The following is a 20,242-nucleotide window of genomic DNA, read 5'->3' as shown; positions in this document are numbered from 1 at the left end:
CAGCTCTGGCTCCAATATTTCCTGGCAATATTCTCTTAAACAAATTACTTAATTTCTCTGTGCCTCAGTTTCTTCCCTTTTAAAACAAGGGTAATAATAGTATTTATCTCAGTGGATTATGGGGCTTCCCTGGTGGCTCAGCAGTAAAGAATCTACCTGCAATGCAGGAGACACAGGAGATGCAGGTTCGATCCCTGGGTGGGAAAGATAGCACGCACACACAGTAGATTATAAAATTGCTGTAAGGACTAAGTAATTTCATAAATATATATAGTGAGAAACCACCAGTACAAGTTAGTTATAATAATTATTTGTTACCTTAATAAGCCTAGCAACATAATTTGTAAAAAGCCAAGTGGCAGAATAAGGCACAATATGATACTGTTTATATAAAGTTTCAAAACCTACCAAAAAGGAGCAGGAATTTGCATCCTGTTTTGTGTTTTTAGGAATACTAAACCCAGGCAAAGGACTTGACAACACCGTATTTGATTTCTACTAAATTTTGGACAACAAAGGAAAGAAATTGATTCATCTTCTCTTTCAGTATGTCAGTATTTGCTAAGCATCTTAATACAGAGAATCATTAAAAGGATACATGGTTTACGGACTTCAACCCTGTCATTCCAACTACTGACAATGGCACATCAAATGAATACTGGGCAATGCTGCAAATGAATATATTTCTTGTGTAGAAATTGTGTGTTTGGATCTTCTAAGGAGTCTAGGAGAGGTTTAGATGATTATGCATTTAAAGTTACTTGCACTGCTCAGTATCAAGGAAAAACTATAGTAGATTCTCACATTACATCCTTTTAATTATTTTATTACTCACCTTTCTGTAAACCCCACTGACAAATGAACGCGATATCCCAAATACTCATTTCTTGTAGGCCGCTGTCTGTCCCTTCTGAGTTGTATATATATAAAGAGCCAGATATTTTGTCCCAATTAATTATATAGTGTAATTAAATATTACATAAATCAATGAAATATAAACTGTATATTTTGAAAAAGATTAGTAAGGAATAAGATGAAACCTGCATTGTAATCCTGTATATTCTTTATGGATACAAACAGGTATAAAAACATAAATGGGAATGAAAAATAATTCAGGATCATTGTTTCCTTTCAGATAGAGAAATGGGATGAAGAGTTTCAATCAAATCTATAATTTGTATGTGTCTTGTTAAAAAGATAATGCACAAAAATAATGTGTTAAGATGTGGCTAAGAGTTGATAAATACAGGTTTCAGATACACATTTTTCCCATTTCTGTCTTCCTTTTAAAGTCTGTCAAGACTAAGCATTTCCAAAGTTCATCAGAATACATTCAGAAGTGACTTAATGTGTGGGCTTCATTAAGCCAGTGTAGAATCATAAAAGGACTGACTGGCACCAGCCCTGAATTGCGCACTGAGGTACTCTTGTATTCCAGTGTCCAGAATTGGATAAGAAATACCCAACAATTTAAACAGTGACTCTTTGTATTCTAATTATTATTTAAGAATATTAATATTTATGGACTCAATCTTCCTAGGCACTTTTTCTCCTGGAATCTGGTTTCCCTCTGAGCTTGGGCCTGGAGGGCAAACGTATCTAGCCAGCCAGGCCCTAGACTGGCCTCTCATACTGGTATCTTAACCTTCCCTTGACCAACTGTCTGAGAGGATTTGTATCCATCTATTTGGATTTGAATCTAGCCTGCTGGTTGGTAAGCCCCATGAAGTTTATTCTCTGTATCCTGTCCCATGCTGGGTTCCCTTTGAATGCTCTGTGAAAAAATGAATGGCATTGCTTAATCTGGTACCTTCAGAGCTGTTTTTTTCCCTAGATAAGGAAGTAAGTCACCACATTTGTAAACATCTCATGAAATTACATAGCAAAATATCAATTGTTTCTTTAGGATAAAATCATAAGAATTATGAAATGTAAAGTAAATATTTGAAGAGGAAGAAAGATATCATTTGACAGCAGTATTCCTTACCACCACCATTACCCTCAGACCTTCAGTATGGATTGAGACTCATCTATATGCAAAATAAAAGGTCATGAAGCTGGCATATGGGCCAATTAGAGAAATCATCCTAGGAAAGCCTTTTTTTCAAACCAAAGAAGTGATTAGAATCATGAGATAGTTTTCTCCACAGGTGCTTATTTTCTTGTTTACTAAAACTACTATCACAGGATATAGTGAATCTGAATCCTTGAGCAGATATTATTGTATCTTTCTCTAGATAATTATAGTTTTGTTTGATGGAGTATCTTAATTTTTGTATTGTACAAAAATGACATAAAATAATGGAAAACCTTGTCTCTATTCCCTTCTCTTCCACACATCTTGCTATGTGACCTTGGGAAAATCCATTTGCTTTATGAGTTCTCTCAAATGTACAGTGAGGACGCTCAGTATTCTTCTTCCACCCAACTTTCTAGCCCAGTCCGGCTGTAGAGCTCCATTTTTTTCAATTCCTATTTAAAAAGCCCTCATGGAATTTAGACAGAATAAGGTGCTACTGCCCTCTGCTGGTCCTCAGAACATACCTGCCCATCAGTGCAATGATCTTGCCCATTCAAACATCAAAGGTCTCAGTGCACCTTGCTTTCGCTTGAGAAAACATAGCTGCTGCTGCTGCTGCTACTGCTAAGTCACTTCAGTCGTGTCCGACTCTGTGCGACCCCATAGACGGCAGCCCACCAGGCTCTCCCGTCCCTGGGATTCTCCAGGCAGAAAACTGGAGTGGGTTGCCATTTCCTTCTCCAATGCATGACAGTGAAATCGCTCAGTCGTGTCCGGCTCTTCGAAACCCCATGGACTGCAGCCCACCAGGCTCCTCCATCCATGGGATTTTCCAGGCAAGAGTACTGGAGTGGGGTGCCATTGCCTTCTCCGGAAGGCATAGCAGGAAACCACAAAGAAAAGAAGCAAATTTCATGTTTAGAAAAATTATGTTTTAAGTATTTGGGAATTAATAATTTGTTATACATTTATCAGATGCCAGCATCATTTGTGACTGACTAGCTACCAAAAAGTGCGTTTCCTATAATCCCTTCACCTTACTGTCATTCTCATCCAGTAAACAAGCAGGGGGTTCTGACACTTTGGGCTACTGTTTCACACCATTTTTCTTCCTTGAAACATATGCAGTCCACTTTTGTTGAAAACACTTAGAGAAGTTTTTATGTAGTCACTTTTAGTTTTTGAATAAATAGGAAGATAATAACTGATATGTGCCAAGTAAAGTGAATATGCAGCAACAGTGAGAAAAATGCTAAAACAAGGCAGGGCTTCAATATACTCTCAAATTCCTATAGAGCTCTGTCAAGTTGTAATAAGAGATTTATTATAATAACTTTTTTATTGTATTGATGATCCTAAAAGAACTCTATGTAAGAAACTGATAAGGATTTATTGAGAGCTCAGTTTTTCTGAGCTCATCTATGTTAATATAATTACAGAACTCCAAAATGTTAGAATCTGTTGTTATAATGTGTTCATAAGAAATGGTGCTGCCTGACTATACTCATAGGAAAGTCACGCTTGTACCTTGTTTAAATTTTATGCCTTTAAAATCTCTTTCATAATAGGTCTGTGTACTGCCTCTGAGGTCACTGTTATTCCTTAGAGTGGTTGGGGAAAAAAAAAATTGAAGTGCAACCTACATCCCAAGTATCCTTAAGTAGAGTGTAGAAGGAGTATGTGACTCAGTGTCTGTCACTTCTGTTTACATATTCACAGAACCACACACATTTTATCCCTGATTTCCCAAGGGTAGAGAATTCAGTTCAGTTACTCAGTTGTGTCCGACTCTTTGTGACCCCATGAATCGCAGCACACCAGGCCTCCCTGTCCATCACCAACTCCCGGAGTTCACTCAGACCCACGTCCATCGAGTCCGTGATGCCATCCAGCCATCTCATCCTCTGTCATCCCCTTTTCCTCCTGCCCCCAGTCTCTCCCAGCATCAGAGTCTTTTCCAATGAGTCAGCTCTTCGCATGAGGTGACTGAAGTACTGGAGCTTCAGCTTTAGCATCATTCCTTCCAAAGAAATCCCAGGGCTGATCTCCTTCAGAATGGACTGGTTGGATCTCCTTGCAGTCCAAGGGACCCTCAAGAGTCTTCTCCAACACCACAGTTCAAAAGTATCAATTCTTCGGCGCTCAGCCTTCTTCACAGTCCAACTCTCACATCCATACATGACCACAGGAAAAACCATAGCCTTGACTAGATGGACCTTAGTCGGCAAAGTAATGTCTCTGCTTTTGAATATTCTGTCTAGGTTGGTCATAACTTTTCTTCCAAGGAGTAAGCGTCTTTTAATTTCATGGCTGCAGTCACCATCTGCAGTGATTTTGGAGCCCAAAAAAATAAAGTCTGACACTGTTTCCACTGTTTCCCCATCTGTTTCCCATGAAGTGATGGGACTGGATGCCATGATCTTCGTTTTCTGAATGTTGAGCTTTAAGCCAACTTTTTCAGTCTCCTCTTTCACTTTCATCAAGAGGCTCTTAGTTCCTCTTCACTTTCTGCCATAAGCGTGGTGTCATCTGCATATCTGAGGTTATTGATATTTCTCCCGGCAGTCTTGATTCCAGCCTGTGCTTCTTCCAGCCCAGCATTTCTCATGATGTACTCTGCATAGAAGTTAAATAAGCAAAGTGACAATATACAGCCTTGACGTACTCCTTTTCCTATTTGGAACCAGTCTGTTGTTCCATGTCCAGTTCTAACTGTTGCTTCCTGACCTGCATACAGATTTCTTAAGAGGCAGGTCAGGTGGTGTAGTATTCCCATCTCTTTCAGAATTTTCCACAGTTTATTGTGATCCACACAGTCAAAGTCTTTGGGCATAGTCAATAAAGCAGAATTAGATGTTTTTCTGGAACACTCTTGCTTTTTCGATGATCCAGCGGATGTTGGCAATTTGATCTCTGGTTCCTCTGCCTTTTCTAAAACCAGCTTGAACATTTGGAAGTTCACGGTTCATGTATTGCTGAAGCCTGGCTTGGAGAATTTTGAGCATTACTTTACTAGCATGTGAGATGAGTTCAATTGTGTGGTAGTTTGCTCATTCTTTGGTGTTGCCTTTCTTTGGGATTGGAATGAAAACTGACCTTTTCCAGTCCTGTGGCCACTGCTGAGTTTTCCAAATGTGCTGGCATATTGAGTGCAACACTTTCACAGCATCATCTTTCAGGATTTGAAACAGCTCAACTAGAATTCCATCACCTCCACTAGCTTTGTTCGTAGTGATGCTTTCTAAGGCCCACTTGACTTCACATTCCAGGATATCTGGCTCTAGGTGAGTGATCACACCATCGTGATTATCTGGGTAGTGAAGATCTTTTTCGTACAGGTACCTGTGTTTTAAATGAGCAGTCTTCATGCAACTTCCCCTTAAGGATTTCCTGACCCTCGCTTCATGGTCAGTTCTAGCTTGTGGCTGCCTGTAAGAGTTAATAGATGATTATCCCAACAACAGTACATAGGCCTACCTTGAAAGGGACTTACACATGAGATTCAGAGGTACACAGACTCTAATAGGCAAAAGTCACAGCCACCCCACTTCCAATTATTTAAGTACTACAGTACATTTCATGGTATGCATGGTATCTATTCCAGTTGAAGATTTAGTCTGCTCTAGACCAAGAAGGAAGTTTGTATGTATTGAGCATAATTTTTTACCAGATACCTATACATTTGTTATGCGTCCCTAAGAAAAGAATGAACTCTTTGCTACATAACTGTTATGTATGCAACTTTAATAGTGATCTTCAGTGTTCAATATTTCAGCAGAAAAGAATCCACTTATTAATTGCTTCAAAAGAAAACTTACATTATCAGAAGCTTTAGTTTTACTGATAGAAAAAAAATTAATTCAATTCTAAAGAATAAAATGGACTGAAAAGTTATCTAATGAGACCATTACCGAGTATTTGCTGAGAAATAATGGATTTAAAATTTTTTGAGACATTTTTGACGTTGAGAAATGAAAGCCACAGCTGTGGAAAGGTGAGTCAGGTCATAGCAGAAGTTTCAAGGCAGACTATTACTCTGGGAAATAAAATCCTAAAATAAAAGACTAAAGTAACAGAGAGTTGTACTAACTGTTATTCAATTTATATATGATTTGCTCTAAGTTTCTTTTCAAGATAATTTGCTATAATAAAAAGGGCAGGGGATTTGGAAACAACCTTTGGGCTTGAAACCCAGTTCCACCGCTTATGTAATTGCTATATGGCCTTGGGCAATCACTCAGTTAAACTTTTTGAACTTCTGTGTCCTGTTCTTTAATTTCGCAATAACAACATGCATCTTACAAGATTTTTGGTATTAAATGAGATGTATATTTATGAAGTGCTGCAAGTGACTGCAGAGTTAGTTTTCTTTCCCTCTGTTGTTTTTTTCTTTACCATTCTTTTTTTAATTAATAGTTTATTAATAGCTTCTCTATTAGTTTAACTGGCAGATATAATCAAAGGACTCAGAAGAAAAGTGACATCATATTACTAACCATTTGCCAGGTTGAATCTAACCCAGGGAGCTTTGCGTATTTTTTTACATTCCATATTTGGTTAATTTGACACAAATTAGAACTCCCAATTCTAGAAAGGCTCAACTGTATTCAAATTAAGCAGGAAAATATCTAATTGCTATTGCCTAAGAATTCACAAGCACTGTGCTCTCAAGTCAGGGAATAAGCAGTATTGAATAGAGTTGTTGTTTAGTCGCTTAGTCGCTAAGTCAGGTCCAGCTCTTTCGTGACCACATGGACTACAGCCCACCAGGCTCCTCTGTCCATGGTGTTTTCCAAGCAAGAATACTGGAGTGGGTTGCCATTTCCTTCTCCATCCCTCTGTTGTTAATCACAGAGTAAGGTTTACTCTTACTTAGAAGCCCAGCAGGAAGTCCTGGAAAGGAAGGTTTGGTTTTAGATGACCTTCCCACACCCAGACTTGGTTACCAGAAAATACCCTGGCAGCCCTGGACAGTCTGCTGGCGAGTGTGTGAGCCAGGCAGCAGCCTTGGTAAGGAGGTAAAGGGCTAGAATGAGCAGGCGGGAAATTCACGATACGCCCTCATTCTGTGTGTAAGGCCAAGCTGTAGGCTCACTCGCATTTCAGTTAGTGCCCTCCTAACCCCACCAAAATGTACTCTAATACCAAGTAGAAAAAATTCTGAACTGTCTGGAATTTTAGATTTAGGTTGTGTTGGATTTTATTATATGTCCTAATTGTAATAACTACCCAACTCTACATTTCCTGGTGTATGCACAGTACAGTGTTTAGGTACTTTTCATATATTTTCTAATTCGTATACTTTTGATTTTTTTTTTTTTACTTTTGATTTTAAAATGTCCCTTTTAAGAGATAAAATAACAGAGACCTTTAAAGGATTTGATAGCAAGCCCAAAGTTGCCAGTTAAAAATGTGTACGTTGCTGATTGCTAAGCTTGTATTGCCATAAGATATATTTAGATAAATCCTTTGATCACATTCATGATTAATCTGTGGCCTCTGTAACCTTCTGAACTGTCCTGACCCTGTCAGCTCCATGATGATATATATTTTGTGTTCTCACAGAAACTGGCCCCTGGAGTCAGCCAGTTTGCTTACACCTGTGTACAGGACCACCCCATTTGGACGAATCAGCAGTTTTGGGAGACAACCTTTTATAATGCGGTGCAGGAACAGGTTCGCTCCCTGTATCTCTCAGCCAAGGAGGACAATCATACCCTGCATCTGAAGCAAAAGGTAAGATAAAGAAATGTATTTGTGTGGGGCTAGGGTCCGGGCTCGGAGAAGGCGATGGCACCCCACTCCAGTACTCTTGCCTGGCAAATCCCATGGATGGAGGAGCCTGGTAGGCTGCAGTCCATGGGGTCGCGAAGAGTCGGACACGACTGAGCGACTTCCGTTTCACTTTTCACATTCATGCATTGGAAAAGGAAATGGCAAGCCACTCCAGTGTTCTTGCCTGGAGAATCCCAGGGGCGGGGGAGCCTGATGGGCTGCCATCTATGGGGTCACACACAGTCGGACATGACTGAAGCAACTTAGCAGCAGCAGCAGCAGGGTCCTGGCTTCAAGGGAAGTTCAGTCAGGTATTATCTAGCCACTTCCTACCAGTGTATTTGGGGTTTACTTTAGGAAGCCCCCTGGTAAGCATCTTTCTTCTATTGATTCCTGATATTTTTTTTCCCATAATAACTTCTTACTACAGTTCTGTAGCACTGTAATTGTTTTATTATATTTTCATAAGAATTCCCTGGAAACATTTATAGGAAGTTGAAACGAGTCAACCTAAAATACCTAGGCGGATGTCTCTGTGCAATTAACTTCTTGAAGAAATGTCCAATTAAAGTTGCATGCTATGTCACTGCAGTCACGTCCGACTCTTTGTGACCCTGTGGACTATAGCCCCCCAGCCTCCTCTGTCCAGGGGATTCTCCAGGCAAGAATACTGGAGTGGGTTGCCATGCCCTCCTCCAGGGGATCTTCCCAACCCAGGGGTCAAACCTGCGTCTCTTATGTCTCCTGCATTGGCAGACGGGTTCTTTACCACTGGTGCTGCCTGGGAAGCCCAAATTAAAGTTAATTGAAATTTTGAAATGTCATACACTAGCTGTCTGATCTTAGGCAGTTCACTTTAGTTTTCTGTGTCTTATTTCTTCATTAGTAAAATGAGCAGACATGATTATTGTAAGCTTTTAATGTCTAATACAAGTATAGGGCATTGAAGAGTTCCTGGCACATACTAAATCATAAAAGTTAGAAATTACTGTCCTTATTAACTGAACTTAGAGCAGTATGAAGGGCTGATTACTAGTGTTGATTCACTTTAAGAGTAATTTTTTGGAGTAATTTGTTGGGTGTTTTTTAGTTTAGTTTTTTTTTTTTTTTTTTTTTTTTGAGTAATTTTTCCACATGCTGGGCTAATATATCGCTGCTGATCCTTTCCTCCATTTTGAATTTTCCTTATACTCTGTGAGATAAATGAACCTAGATAGTTAACTGAAACTGCCTGATATTCATACATTTCTATGCCTCAAGTAATTTTAATCATATTATTGGTCTACTCATGAATATGATAAGAACAGAAACTTTTAATAACAAATGGCACTATCTGACATCTATCAGATATTCCAAATTATTACTGTACAATTAGTTTTAATTATTTTCTTAATTTAAAACTCAGATTTTTCTTTAAAAACACCAGATGCACTTGGGTAAAGGGGTAACTTGGGCCACATCCGAAGAGTGTTAGCTTGAGGTCATGTTCTAGAGATGATTGGCCTGGTAAGGTGCTTTTGATAATTTTTAAAGAAAATATAGTGCTAACATGGGTATGAGGGGACCCAGGTGGCACTAGTGATGAAGAACCTGCCTGCCAGTACAGGGGATGTAAGAGACACAGGTTCAATCCCTGGATCAGGAAGATACCCTGGAGAAGGAAATGGCAACCCACTCCAGTATCCTTGCCTGGGAAATCTCATGGACAGAGGAGCCTGCTGGGCTACAGTTCACGGGGTTGCAAAGTGTCTGACGTGACTGGTGACTTAGCACAACATTGGTATATCTCCAAAACATTCATAAAGCAAATACATGTCATTGCTTCTGTGTCCTCTATTCTGTAAAAGTGTCTCGGAGCCCCAGATTAGATATGAGTAAGACTATAGATATACTGGAGAAGGCAATGGCACCCCACTCCAGCACTCTTGCCTGGAAAATCCCGTGGACAGAGGAGCCTGGTGGGCCACAGTCCATGGGGTCGCTAAGAGTCAGACAAGACTGAGTGACTTCCCTTTCACTTTTCACTTTGATGCATTGGAGAAGGAAATGGCAACCCACTCCAGTGTTCTTGCCTGGAGAATCCCAGGGACGGGGGAGCCTGGTGGGCTGCCGTCGATGGGGTCGCACAGAGTCGGACACGACTGAAGCAACTTAGCAGTAGCAGCAGCATAGATATACCAGCTCTTCATAAGCTATGAAGTACTATGTGGGTGTGGGTTACTGCTGTTGCTTAACTCTTCAGCCTAGATGAAACCCCTCTTAAAAATCCCATGGACACCTGTATACCCATTTAATGATGATGTTTGCCTCCCACATTTACAAGGAAATCTAGCTCTACTTTTTTGTGACTTAGGTCACTCTGTCTTTTTCAACCAGAGAGCAGAAGAAAAGAAACATAGCAGAGTATTAGAAAATGCTACTGGCGCGTTTGACCAGAGCATTTACAGGTATTTCAGGTCAATAGTTTGTTGTAACTGGCGACTTGAAGGCGATAGAGCCAGAGATAAGTATCAATTAATGCAGTGAAATGTTAGCAGTGAGAAGTATGTACCTCAGTGCTTTGCTGCTGTCTCTTTGGATTTGTCGCATGGTTCCATTCAAGGCCTGTTGGAGCTCAGAAAAAAAGGAAGACTAAGTTTCGTGTTCTTGTTATATTTTTTAAGATATTTCCACTTTTACTGACATAGGTATTTAATAGATGAATTATTAAAACATCTTCCATGTTTTTGAAGCTCATGTGAAGTGATAGATTTTGATTTTGTTTTGTTTTGGTTTGGTTTGGTTTTTAGGATAAACTTCCTGATGACCAATATCAGGAGAAGACAGCAATGGACCTGGCAGCTGAGCAGCTACGCCTTTGGCCTACTCTGAGCAAATCAACTCAGCAGGAGCTGGTGCAGCGTGAGGAAAGCACTGTCTTTAGTCAAGCCATTCACTTTGCAAACCTCATGGTTAATCTGCTGGTTCCACTGGATTCAAGTAAAAACAAGCTCCTAAGAGCGTCAGCCCCAGGAGATTGGGAGAGTGGGAGCAACAGCATTGTCACAAACAGGTACTGAAATGTGGACACACACAGACACTCCTATCCTTCTTGGTTTAGCACTGAATATGAAGTATTTGGGGTAAATAGTGCTATACATATTTCAAAAATTAACCATTTCCCTCACCTTCAGACTTGCTCAGCTTTTCTCTATTAAAAGACTGACTACATCCAACTGTTCTTAATTACCTCCTATACCCTCTTCTCTTTTATGACCTCTGACTTTTTAAATGTCTCACCCATTACTGATTTAGCCCTTTCAGTTACTTTCTGCCACAGCAACTTACAGAAAGCACTGTGGAAAAGTACTAATAGACTCTGATTAAAGTGATTATTTGTTTCTTGGCCCTCCTTTTCCTCATCTGACCCAATGCACTTGCCTATAATCATGTCCTTAACCATTCCTTGTTCTAACACTTTCCCTAGTGGCTCAGATGATAAAGAAACTGCCTACAGTGCAGGAGACCCAGGTTTGATCCCTGGGTCACAAAGATCCCCTGGAGAAGGGAATGGCTTCCCACTCCAGTATCCTTGCGTGGGAAATCCCACGGACAGAGGAGTTTGACAGGCTTCAATTTATGGGGTCACAAAGTCGGACACGACTGAGCAACTAACACTATTTCAACCCTAAATACTTCCTGTACCACTGAAAATAAAACCCATAGACCATAATGCCTAACAGGATCTGGTCCCTGGCTGCTGCTCAGGACTTTATTTCCTACACTCCTCTATCAACCAAACTGGTCTCCCTGTTCAACATTCAAAGCATGATACTGCCTCAGGGCCTCTGTACTTGTTATTCCCAAAATCTGGGATACTCTCCCTGAAATAGTCACAAGAATCTCCTCATCTAGTGTTCTGCTCTGATGTCACCTACCCAGAGAGACCTTGATAACTTGCTGTCTTAAGTAGCACATCCATCGTTTTCTTATACCTTTTTTTCTTTCATGACATTTTCTACAATCTGATTTACATAGTGAGTGACTAAGGCACCTAAGTTGGGTCCAAAGGACAATGCCTGATGGTAGCTTCCAAGTGTAGGCGAAACATCGCGTTTCGCCACTATCACTTGTAGAGGAGCCATGGAGTTAAGTGAGGTTTCTACTTGAGTACACGTCCTTTTGAGCAAGTTTAAACTGCTGTGGAAAGTCACCGTGATATACTAGTCATTTGTTAAATTTGAGTACTGAGCATGATTTCTTCCCTTGACTTTCTTAGTATTGCAGGAAGTGTAGCTGAGAGCTATGATACAGAAAGTGGGTTTGAAGATTCAGAGAATAATGACATTGCCAATTCTGTTGTGCGTTTCATTACCCGATTTATTGACAAAGTTTGTACGGAGAGTGGAGTTACTCAGGATCATATCAAGAGCCTGCATTGCATGATACCAGGTAATCACTTTGCAGACATCAGAGAACCAGAATATTAGAAATAATTGATAAGGATTATTCTTATGGGTCATTTTCCAGCATAGCACTTGGCTTCCAGGTAGCTTAGTCATGCTATTTATTTCTGTCTCGATTTGTTTTTTAAATAGTTTTAAATTGTATAAAATATACATCATAAAATTTGCCATTTTAAACTTTCTTAAATGTAAAATTCAGTGTCATAAATTATATTCACAATGCTGTATAACTACTACCGATTGTCTATTACCAAAGCTTTTCCATCACCCCATACAGACACTCTGTACCCGTTAAGCAGTAGCTTTCCGTTCTCTACTCTGGCCTTTGGTTGCCTCTTAAGTCCTTTTATCTCTATGAATTTGCCTATTATAGATAATACATATAAGTAAAATCATATAATACTTGTCTTTTTGTGTCTGACTTATTTCCTTTAGCATAATGTTTTCAAGGTTTATCCATGTTGTAGCAGGTATTGTGACTTCATTCCTTTTATGACTGAATAATACTTTATTATATGGATATAGCATATTTTCTTTATCCATTCATCTGTTGATGGACACTTGAATTGTCGTGACTTTCTGGCTCTTGTAAATAGTACTACTATGAATATTCATACACAGGTGTCTGAGTTTAATTTTTAGTCTTTGGGGTATATACCTAGGAGTGGAATTGCTGGGTCATATGATAATTCTGTGTTTAGCTTTTTGAAGAACCACCAAACTCTGATTAGTTTTCAGTTCTGAAATATCCAGAATTTGTTTTAATGCTGCTTGTTTGGTGCTCTTTTACTTTGAATTCTCTGGCTCACCCCAGGAATTGTAGCTATGCACATTGAAGCCCTAGAAGCAGTGCACCGAGAGAGCAGAAGACTTCCGCCTATACAGAAGGTAATCATCCCGGACTGCACGCTGTGAGGGCTAGGGAAAACCTCCAAAAACAGCAGCAGTGGATTGTTTTGCCACAGAAAGTACCTTCTAACATTCCACAGAGACCAGCTCCAGTTTTAATGATACATTAAACTTTGAGAGGAGTTTACATGTAGATCCTCATAAAAAGGATGGTGAAGCAGAATAGGAGATCAACAAAGGAGCAATAATAATCTCTTGTTGAGTCTACTGTTATAGGCAGGGCATAAATTGTGAACATTCTAACTTCCAAGCACAAGCCAAGATTTTATTTTCTGCCTCCTTCCCCCAAAAAATGACTTAAGGCAATTACCATAAAATCACCAGGTTCCTGAATCTGTATGCATTACAAGCATACATCACAAACATCTGGGAAGTCTATTAAAAATTGAGAGGCCTGAATCTCAGCCCAGCCTCCTGAATTGGAGTAAACTGGGACTTGGCCTGAGAATCTGTACTTTAATAAGCATCACAGATGATTATTTTGCAGTTAGTTTGGCACCAGTCTGTGGAACTAGGGTTTAGGACCCTCTTACCTATGTAACAGAACTATTAAAAATAAATTCAAAGGAGGAATCAAAAGCCAGATGGAAAGGAAAGATGATTCTATCAGAAATCTGAGACGCAGTGATCATTATACTTTGGCTTTACATTTTAGCTCTGAGCTTCCTCGAGCCAACAAAGAGAATTGTCCAGATTTGTATAGTTTTTATTGCTCAGTAAAAGATTCTAAGTGTATTAGAGCTTCAGGAGAGATGGACTTTTTTTTTCTAGCACTAAGCTCCTCAAGGGAGTGTATCATGTGGTTCCTTAATTCCCGAGATATGTAAATGGTCATAACTTGGCCATTTTTTTTTTGTCTTAATCTTTATTAAAGGCTAAGAAGGGCTCTTTAAAAGTCGTGCCCATTTTTTAAAATATGTTTTTTCAGTTTGCAAACTAATGATGCTTTTGTATAAAATTGAAACATTAAAGGAGCACACATTGTACAAAATGAAAGTCTCCCATGATTCTCCTCACCCTGACCTCTACCCTTTAACAGTTTGGTTCATATACTAAAAGGAAATCACAATGTACATATTGGTTGGTAACTCTTTCTACTTAACAGTGTATTCTGGCATCTTTCTGTATCTAGATCCGTGCCATTCTTTTTGACGGTTGCAAAATGTTCCATTGAAGAGGTATCTCAAATAGTTTAGTAATTTCCAGCAATTTTACTGTGAATAAGTAATGCTGCAGAGAGTCTTTTTACATTTGGATGCAGAAACATCACTTCTGACTCCTCTCAAATCTATTTACTCATTTTGGCTACATAGGAAGTGTGGTTCACATTTTTAGATCTGTAACTGACGAGGTAACCTTAGTCTAAGGGTTGGAAATCTCCCTAGAGTTGTGTCTAAAATAACTTTGTCTGTTGTTAGCCCAAGATTCTTAGACCTGCTCTACTGCCAGGAGAAGAAATTGTTTGTGAAGGCCTTCGAGTCCTACTGGATCCTGATGGAAGAGAAGAAGCCACTGGAGGCCTTCTTGGAGGCCCTCAGCTTCTGCCAGCAGAAGGAGCCTTGTTCCTTACCACATACAGAATTCTGTTCAGAGGGACTCCCCATGACCAACTAGGTAAGGCTCATATTATGTCATCAGAACAGGCATATCTATGTGAGGCTTTGCTTCCATCTGTGTGCAGTGATTTGCAGGTCAGTTCAAAATCAAAGTAAGCGTTTTGCCACACACATATTTTTTTTAGAATACTGTCTGTTAAACCTTATGATAATTTGGATTCTTGTTTAAAGAACCAAGGATATCTTCTAAACAGCAAACTATGGTTTATCCACAGAAACTGTAATAATTTCATGAAGTACCATTTTGTGATTTCAGGGTATTCAGAGTATCTAGCTGCTAGTGGCATCCCCTGCTGATTTTCCCCACCTTCTGAATGCTGCAGTAAACTGTTAAGGCTGAGGTTTTCCAGATTCAGGATCCCCTTTGTGAGAGGGAGGGTGTGCTAAGTATTACAGGGCTGTGCAGCACTAACTTAACTAACCCCACCCACTTCTGTCATTCCTTTTCAACTAATCCTTTCCTCTCTTAGCAGAAAGCTCTTCTGCTCACTAAACTCTATCAACTTCTGTTTTCTACAACTGTCTGCAGTCTTCTGCATTAGAAAGAATAGCGTACGCTATCAAATCTGAATTATCTTTTTTAAATCACTGTAGTCTCTGGGTAAACTATTCTAGTTGGTAAGCATATAAGGTTTTGAGTGAAATTATTGGACTCTAGATCAAAAAGCCCAGGTTTCAGGCACTGTTGACCAATCTGGATATCTTAAGTAAGTCTCCTGATCCAAGTTTCAATTTCCCCTTTTATAAAATGAGGGGATCGGACTCGTTTGGTGATAATCCAGTGGTCCTCAGCCTTGACTGTGTATTTGAATTATCTGGGAACATTAAAAAAAAAATTCTGGGTCTAACTCTCAAACAACTAATTTGGAATCTGTAATAGGATGCTAGGAAGGGGGAGACCCAGACATCTGTATAGTTTTGATACATACTGAGGATTGAGAAACATGGGGAAACATGGTCACTAGAATTCCTTCCTCATCTGAAATTATTCAGTTGTCATTTGATGAGTATGTACTATATGCTGTGCACTTTGTCAGACAGTGGGATTCAGATGTATGAACTGTATTGTCTTCAAACTCTCACAGTTGTATAATCCCGTGCTGACCTAAAATCAATGTGGTTTATTATCTTGGTCATAAAGATTGTTTATCACATGAAAAGCAAAAAGCTTATAAAATTCAATAAACAATGAATCAATAGGAATAGTTGTGTTCATTTTGAAGAAAAGTGAAAGAGCAGAATTTCTCAATCCTCTTCTGTGATATTACTGTAAATAAATTACATTTGTATTTGTAAGCAAGTATATTTTTAAAACTAGATATCTGGTACTTACCATTTTTTGTACTGAAACCTTTGTGAGCCCAATGGCCATACACATAACATTTTGGGCTTATAAATATATGAGATAGTTGGTCATTTAAACTGCTCTAAATTATGTCTTTTAAAGAAATCAAAGCCATATTTAGTGTGAAAATTTGTATTGGTCTCTTGTTTTTTCCTGATAATTTTGGGGTTAATGTCACAGTTTAGGAAAATTATTTTCATCAGAGAAAACCCTTTTATTTGCCTCTTGTATTTCTCTTTTAAGTTAATTTAAATTTTAAAATTTCTCCTTTAATGACACATAGGAATCTGATCATTTTACATGAGTAATATAAACATAGGTTGTTGAATACATTTTACAACTTTAATCTTATGTACATCTTGATTTTATTTAATCTCTGGATATGAGTTTAACATAAAAGAATAATCAGAATTTTTCCAGGTTAGGAATTTAGAGGTTCAAGGAATGAGGAAGTATATTAGGTAATAAAGGGGCTCTTAAGTCAGATATTGGAGAAGAAAATGGCAATCCAGTCCAGTACTCATGCTTTGAAAATCCCACGGACGGAGGAGCTTGGTGCAGGCTACTATCCATGGGGTCGCAAAGAGTCGGGCACGACTGAGTGACTTCACTTTCTTTTCTTTCTTTCTTAAGTCAGATATACCTAGTTCACGTCTCACCCTCTCTGGCTTACTAGCTGAGGGTCCTTGCTCATCACTGTCCTGTTCTGTTACTTATACTGCTACCTGAAATGCCCACCCTTTTCCCTTCTGCAGATCCAAACCTCCATTCTCCTCAAAGTGCACCTGCCCTGTCACTTCTTCCAGGAATTAATTCTCTAGCCATCTAGCATGCAGAAGTCTTCTCACTTCTGAAGTCTTAAAGTTCTCTCAAACCTGGGGGCTAATTGCATGTTGTTGTATTCTACATGTGGCTGTCCTCTCCCATGAGGAACTGTTAGCTTTCCAGGGGAGACCTCATGTGTGCTCTTGCTTTTCTAGATGCTCATCTTCATGTCCTCAGGTAGCTGATAAATATTTATATTTTTCATTTCTTCCTTTAATATTTAAACTCTCAAGAATCTTGGGGCTTCCCTGGTGGTTCGGTTGGTAAAGAATCTGCCTACAATGCGGGAGACCTAGGTTCGATCCCTGGGTTGGGAAGATCCCCTGGAGAAGGGAACAGCTACCCACTCCAGTATATTGGCCTGGAGAATTCCATGGATTATGTATAGTTCAGTTCAGTCTCTCAGTCACGTCCAACTCTTTGCAACCCCATGAGCTGCAGCACACCAGGCCTCCCTGTCTGTCACCAACTCCTGGAGTCCACCCAAACTCATGTCCATTGAGTCGGTGATACCATCCAACCATCTCATCCTCTGTCATCCACTTCTCCTCCAGCCCTCAATCTTTCCCAGCATCAGGGTCTTTTCCAATGAGTCAGCTCTTCATATCAGGTAGCCAAGGTATTAGAGTTTCAGCTTCAACATCAATCCTTCCAATGAACACCCAGGACTGATCTCCTTTAGGATGGACTGGTTGGATCTCCCTGCAGTCCAAGGGACTCTCAAGAGTCTTCTCCAATGCCACAGTTCAAAAGCATCAATTCTTCAGCACTCAGCTTTCTTCACAGTTCAACTCTCACATCCATACCTGACTACTGGAAAAACAATACCCTTGATGAGACGGACCTTTGTTGACAAAGTAACGTCTCTGCTTTTGAACATGCTCTCTAGGTTGGTCATAACCTTCCTTCCAAGGAGTAAGCATCTTTTAATTTCATGGCTGCAGTCACCATCTGCAGTGATTTTGGAGCCCCCCCAAAATAAAGTCAGCCACTGTTTCCACTGTTTCCCCATCTATTTCCCATGAAGTGATGGGGCCAGATGCCATGATCTGAATGTTTTCTGAATGTTGAGCTTTAAACCAACTTTTTCACCCTCTTCTTTCACTTTCATCAAGAGGCTCTTTAGTTCTTCTTCACTTTCTGCCATAAGGGTGGTATCATCTGCATATCTGAGGTTACTGATATTTCTCCTGGCAATCTTGATTCCTCCTGTGTTTCTTCCAGCCCAGCATTTCTCATGATGTACTCTCGTAGAAGTTAAATAAGCAGGGTGACAATATACAGCCTTGACGTACTCCTTTTCCTATTTGGAACCAGTCTGTTGTTCCACGTCCAGTTCTAACTGTTGCTTCCTGACCTGCATACGATTTCTCAAGAGGCAGTTCAGGTGGTCTGGTATTCCCATCTCTTGAAGAATTTTCCACAGTTTATTGTGATCCACACAGTCAAAGTCTTTGGCATAGTCAATAAAGCAGAAATAGATGTCTTTCTGGAACTCTTGCTTTTTCCATGATGCAGCAGATGTGGGCAATTTGATCTCTGGTTCCTCGGCCTTTTCTAAAACCAGCTTGAACATCTGAAAGTTCACAGTTCATGTATTGCTGACGCCTGGCTTGGAAGATTTTGAGTATTACTTTACTAGCATGTGAGATGAGTTCAATTGTGCAGTAGTTTGAGCATTCTTTGGCATTGCCTTTCTTAGGGATTGGAATGAAAACTGACCTTTTCCAGTCCTGTGGCCACTGCTGAGTTTTCCAAATTTGCTGGCATATTGAGTGCAGCACTTTCACAGCATCATCTTTTAGGATTTGAAATAGCTCAACAGGAATTCCATCACTTCCCCTAGCTTTGTTTGTAATGATGCTTTCTAAGGTCCACTTGACTTCACATTCCAGGATGTCTGGCTCTAGGTGAGTGATCACACCATTGTGATTATCTGGGTCATGAAGATCTCTTTTGTACAGTTCTTCTGTGTATTCTTGCCACCTCTTCTTAATATCTTCTGCTTCTATTAGGTCCATACCATTTATGTCCTTTATTGAGCCCATCTTTGCATGAAATGTTCCCTTGGTCTCTCTAATTTTCTTGAAGAGATCTCTAATCTTTCCCATTCTATTGTATAGTTCATGGGTTCACAAAGAGTCGGACATGACTGAGTGACTTTCAGTTCAGTTTAAGAATCTTGGGCCTAACCCCAGTATATCTTCTGAAGGCATATACGCATAGTATAGTGCCTTTATTCAGAAACAGATTTTAACTGTCTTATCTTAACAGTCTTTTCTCTTTTGCTTTATTCTTATATTAAATATAATAAATGTGTTTTCAACATTGGAAGATACTTCTTTTCTTCTGTTTAATACCTACCCTTCCTGTAAGATGCCTTAAACCAGATGATCTTGTGTGACACACAATAGGTTGGGAAACTAGAATGAAGGTTGGCAGTTTGGGACCATTCCTGCACTCCAGGAAAGAAATGTATGTCAGGAATGAATTGCCGTGCAACACGATTAATGAATGCAATTCTAGAATCATGGCACTTGGTATTGCCTCTTTCCTGGACATTGTCCTCGCCAGACACATTTCTCCAGCAGAGGCTGGTAAAATGAGCAGCAGAGACTCTAGAAATGAGCTGTAAAGCGCTGTTGCTTAGTCTGTGCCCTGTTTTCCTATAGTTGGTGAGCAGACAGTTGTACGAAGTTTCCCCATTGCCTCCATCACCAAGGAGAAGAAGATCACAATGCAGAATCAACTACAGCAGAACATGCAAGAAGGACTGCAGATCACATCGGCGTCTTTTCAGGTATTAAGAAAGGGAGCCGCCATTGTGCTGTTAAAATTTTTCTACAAATGTTGTCATTTGTAGACATTTGTCATTTCTACAAATGATGTCATCTACAAATGATAGCCACTTTCTTTTGATCATATATGGTCAGGAGTTAGAGAAGGAGGATCAGAGGTTCTGTGAGGGTAATCTTTGACTGAGTTAGCTCGTGAACAGCATTGGATTTATTTCATCCTCTGTTTCCTGAGCCCTTGAGTCAGCTCAGACTAACAATGGATTATCTGTCGATATTGAGTGATCTCAGAAATTCAGACTCACACTGTTGACTCTTATTCTCTGCCATGTAATACTTCAATTTGTGTTTGATAGAGCCTTTAGATAGCATCTCCTGGCATCTGTTTTTTGGAGGAAATGCTTGTGGCTCTTCTATGGAAGAGGCAGATCTCTGAGAATTACAGAGAATTACAGCTAAGGCTAAAGTACTGTTGATTATAAGTAAACCCTGATGAAGCAAAGATTTTTCCG

The 20,242-nt window shown here is 39.7% G+C and overlaps 1 protein-coding gene across 2 annotated transcripts in view; it reads left to right on the top strand.

The window, feature by feature from the left end:
• SBF2 (SET binding factor 2) overlaps positions 1-20,242 on the top strand; it is a 495,886-nt gene that overhangs the window by 409,769 nt on the left and 65,875 nt on the right. For both annotated transcript variants that reach the window (XM_018059528.1, XM_018059527.1), the window contains exons 18-23: positions 7,586-7,756; positions 10,585-10,847; positions 12,054-12,226; positions 13,055-13,128; positions 14,568-14,763; positions 19,608-19,735. In XM_018059528.1, coding sequence (XP_017915017.1) covers positions 7,586-7,756; positions 10,585-10,847; positions 12,054-12,226; positions 13,055-13,128; positions 14,568-14,763; positions 19,608-19,735 — 1,005 coding nt within the window. The remainder of the gene's footprint in view (positions 1-7,585; positions 7,757-10,584; positions 10,848-12,053; positions 12,227-13,054; positions 13,129-14,567; positions 14,764-19,607; positions 19,736-20,242) is intronic.

The sequence above is a fragment of the Capra hircus genome, chromosome 15 (genome assembly GCF_001704415.2).
Source record: "Capra hircus breed San Clemente chromosome 15, ASM170441v1, whole genome shotgun sequence".
NCBI classification, from domain to species: Eukaryota; Metazoa; Chordata; class Mammalia; order Artiodactyla; family Bovidae; genus Capra; species Capra hircus.
This window is presented reverse-complemented; position numbering and strand designations above follow the sequence as displayed.